Source organism: Phoxinus phoxinus (genome assembly GCF_949152265.1).
Source record: "Phoxinus phoxinus genome assembly, chromosome: 20".
NCBI lineage: Eukaryota > Metazoa > Chordata > Actinopteri > Cypriniformes > Leuciscidae > Phoxinus > Phoxinus phoxinus.
This window is the reverse complement of record NC_136895.1, coordinates 31842219-31846256: the sequence shown is the minus strand read 5'-3', so window position 1 is coordinate 31846256 and position 4038 is coordinate 31842219. Positions and strand designations below refer to the sequence as shown.

The window sequence follows — 4038 nt, the reverse complement described above, 5'->3', positions numbered from 1 at the left end:
CTTCATTCACAAAAGGTTTATTGTAATAAAAACCGACTTAATGCACAAATGCATTTATAAAAGTGTACATTAAAAGCAACTCTGCTTCAAAATAGCTTACAAACTACATTGACTCTGTCTGAACCAGTAAACACGCTGCTCAGCAGCCCGAGAGAGACAGAATGCTTGCTGTGAGTCTCTGCTGGCGCTTCGGCCTGATACCAACCAACATACCACATGCAAAGCATTCTGGGTAAATACAACAATTTCCCCCAAATCCGCCCAAACTCATTTCATGCCATCACAAGAGGAAGTTATTGCCTGAATATTGCACAGTAAGACTAAAAGAGCCAGGCAGTGACGTTTATTAAGGGAGCGATGGCGCTGTGGTTAAGGCAGAGGGGATTATGGGAGTTCTTTTGTGTGGCGCCACACTCAATAGCAGCTCCTTTTAGGAATTATGAAAGTCCACAGCATTTTTAGGCCTGAAACATACTGTACGCAAGCATGCGAATTCAAATACGTTGTAAAACAATGTCACATTCTCAGAGTTGCCACAGGTGGCGCTATAACAAACTGAAACGCCGGTCGGTTTTTATTGTCGCATTCTCAGAGTTGCCAGAGGTGGCGCTAGCGCAAACTGAAGCATTAAACGCCAGTAGGTTTTATTGTCGCATTCTCAGAGTTGCCAGAGGTGGCGCTAGCGCAAACTGAAGCATTAAACGCCAGAAGGTTTTATTGTCATCATGGTTGTTTGAAAACATGCTTGTTAAACTTAAACCATTCGCGTGTTTGCGTAAAGTATGTTTCAGGCCCGTACTTGCTTTACATTCTCGTAAGGTATCGTAGTTGCACTGACACTGTGCGTGAGCACCAGTGAAAACACCCCAAAACCTGCTTCGGGATGATCAAAATAAACGAGTCACACAGAACAGTGCTAATAGGTCTCCAGAGTCGGTGGTCCAGCAGCCGCGTAACAACCAGTGCTTTAACGTTCATCTTAAATAAAGGTTTACGAAGTGAAGTCACGGGAACAGCTCTTAACGTGGCAGTTGGTCGGTCAGGCGCGAGTGCGGGCAGAACCGGTCCCGTGCGCTCAGCCGGACACCATCATCAGGTAGTTTTTGGGCGGACTCGTGCGGCCGCCCAACATGAAGCGGTTCTTGCAGCTCGCCGTCTGGTCGTACGCTGAGATGCTAGGGGCGGGGCTTGAGACGGGAGGCTCCGTCTCGTAGAGAACGCAAATGGACCCGTCCTCGCCGATGCGGTAGGACACTTCGTACGGGTCCACCCAGAGCGTCAGCTCCCGCGGCAAGAGCGAGAAAAGCTGCCCGCTGGTCAGTCCGATACGGATGGCTGCTCGGCCAATCAGAGGGTCCATTTCGTGATTGATCCGTATGCAACGGTAACCGGAGCCCTTCTGCGGCCTGTCGGGGAACCAATGATTCTGGTAGTGTTCTAAAGAAAAAAAGGAAACACTTATGTTAAAATCCTGCATATTTTACCTCAGGAAGTATAATATCAGTTCCTTTCAGGATTTCGTGATATATTTTTGTGATTTTAGCGATCAAAATTAGTGATTTTGTGGTGGTAATTTCCACAAATGTGCAAATTTTGCAATGTTTTTTTTTTTTTTTACTAAGATACCACATGCACAATAGTCACGTGATAATAGAACAAACAAAAATGGACCAATCTTGTTTATTTTGATATCTAACTAAAAAGGCTAGTCCAGTAGTTTGCTATCTAGCGTTAATAACATGATCACTTAGGGTGGGGAAAAAAATTACCAAAATCTTACAAGTAAACCAAAGCAATAAGAAGTTGCCTAATAGAAGTAAAAAGTTCTCAAAATGCGACATTTTGTACGTGCTTAGAATAAACAGAATATCGTTATCTTTATAGTTATCGTTCTTGGTGTGAACGGGCCTTTACCGTAGTAAATAATAAAGAGATTTGATATACTGTTATTACTATGATGATACTTTACACCAAAGAGTTTAATGTACTTTTAATAATAACGAACATTGAACAAGATATTGCAGCTATAACGATAACGGAGATATCTTTGGAAACATTATGAGAACGATTTTATCCAGCTGATGAAGGACAGCCAATCAGAATCCACCCTGCTGTACCGAGCTTGAGTATTTAAAGTACGGTAATCAAAATAAACAGAACGATATTGACAAACGCTAGTTATCTTTTGTTCTTGGTGTGAACGGGCCTAGTACATAATAAAGAGCTACTGATATACTGCTAATACTATGGTATTACTACTTTATATAAACACAAAAGTATTTAACGTAACGTTACTTTCAATAACTAACATTGAACAAGCAGATTATTTTTCTGTAACTTAAGTTACTTGATAGGACGATAACCGATAATATTAACGATAACGGAGAAACGATATCTTTGGAAAAACTAACGATTTTATCCAACCATCGACAGCCAATGAGAATCCATCCAACGAGCTCGAGCATTTAAAGTGACAAATCAATAAACGCGAGTTATCGTTCTTACGGGCCTTACAAAAAAAGATCTTTGATATACTGGTATTACTTACACACCATAATATTTAAGATACTTTCAATAACTCATATTGAAGAGTAGTAGTGTTTTTCCGTACCTGATAGCGCCTGCGCGAGACAGTCCCTAAACACCTGGAGCTGCGCGTCACTCAAGCGTCCGCGGCCGCGCAAAAGCCTGCAAACAAACCCCGCGGCGGCCGAAACCTCCGGGACCATCTCTGCTCCGGAACCGTGGGTCATTGTGCTCCGTACAATAGAGTTCAGAATAAAAAATACAGTTGCTGAAAGTTAAAAACCACAACAGCCGGCGTCCGTTTAGGTTTGATGTCGGTGATTTAACGCAGCAAATTGAACGACGATGAAACTCTACACATTGATTCCCCGAGAGATGTTCGGTCCAGTCGGTTCCGCTGCTCTGGCCGCGCTCTGAAGTGTTGTGAGAGGGGAGATTCCGCCGATATATACACGCACACACACACAAAGCCATCGACGTCAGTCGTTCTGATCCTGAGTGACACGCCCAGCGTCCAATCAAACGAAGAGGCGGGCTCTCCAGGCGTCCTCGCTACACTGATTGGTTGTCAGGGTGGAAAACACTGCGTGTTGTGGTGACGCTCGCGTTCCGTCCGAGACCAAATATGGACATTGACGTCAAACGCAGGTTTTCATGACGACATTCGGGGGAAAAACAAAGACCGCGAGAACGCGCTTACCGTAAAGTTTCGGCGATAATTATAGAAGCGTGTGGCTTTACGGATCTGGTTTTCCTCTTTAATCGACACCTCGGCACATTAGAAACCTACACACGACCTAAAAATAAAAACACAAACCCCAATGCAAGAACACATAACGATCAAAACTTTTGAAGTCAGTTGTCAATCTTCTAATAACATGCATACAATCGTAATTAAATACACGTTTACCGGTATGAATGATATAACAGTGTTTTCAGTGCAAAGTAATATATATATATACAGATACACATTTTAAATATGATACATTCAGAAGCTGTATTTTAAGCATGATTTTAAGTGTAGCAGCGACATCTGGTGGCCAAGCGCATCACGCCAAACACTATGTTAAAACTGACATCGTTTATTCATCAAACATTTATTGATTTTACCCCCCGTTTAAATTTAGCCACATATATGGCTAGAATATGTTTGACTCTGTAAATGTCTGTGACTCGCAGAGCATCTCTGTCACTCCACATCCCTGAGTCAGTTACCATGGCGACCGCTCACATCCACAGCCTTTCCCAGCAGCTTTTCCCCGATAAAACACAAATCCTCCGCTGCACATTAACATTACAGCACTTCATTTGGGATATATCTGCTGTCTTGCTATTTTTAGTGTGTGTGTGTTTGTGTGTATATATATATATATATATATACGTATACACAGTATATCATAATTAAACTTATATACTTTCTAAATGCTATATATATGAAGTGAATGTACTACAGTGTGTTTGAGCACACAGATGGCAGGATCTGCTGTTGTGTTCTGTGAGTTTGTCATGTGG

The 4038-nt window shown here is 42.4% G+C and overlaps 1 protein-coding gene across 1 annotated transcript; it reads right to left on the bottom strand.

Moving 5' to 3' along the window:
• On the bottom strand, nt 1-3123 carry btg2 (B-cell translocation gene 2). Its single transcript, XM_079593842.1, has 2 exons — nt 2612-3123; nt 1-1437 (listed from the first exon to the last, which is right to left on the bottom strand). The coding sequence occupies exons 1-2, from the start codon at nt 2751-2753 to the stop codon at nt 1076-1078; spliced, it is 504 nt and encodes a 167-aa protein (XP_079449968.1). The 5' UTR covers nt 2754-3123; the 3' UTR covers nt 1-1075.
• Between the last annotated feature and the right edge of the window lie 915 nt (nt 3124-4038).

Bases quoted from the DNA above. Each gene is read 5' to 3' on its own strand.
- btg2 (XM_079593842.1), bottom strand. From the start codon at position 2,753: ATGACCCACGGTTCCGGAGCAGAGATGGTCCCGGAGGTTTCGGCCGCC. The intron at 1,438-2,611 runs GTACGGAAAAAC...TTTTTTCTTTAG, and splicing joins TCTCGCGCAGGCGCTATCAG to AACACTACCAGAATCATTGG.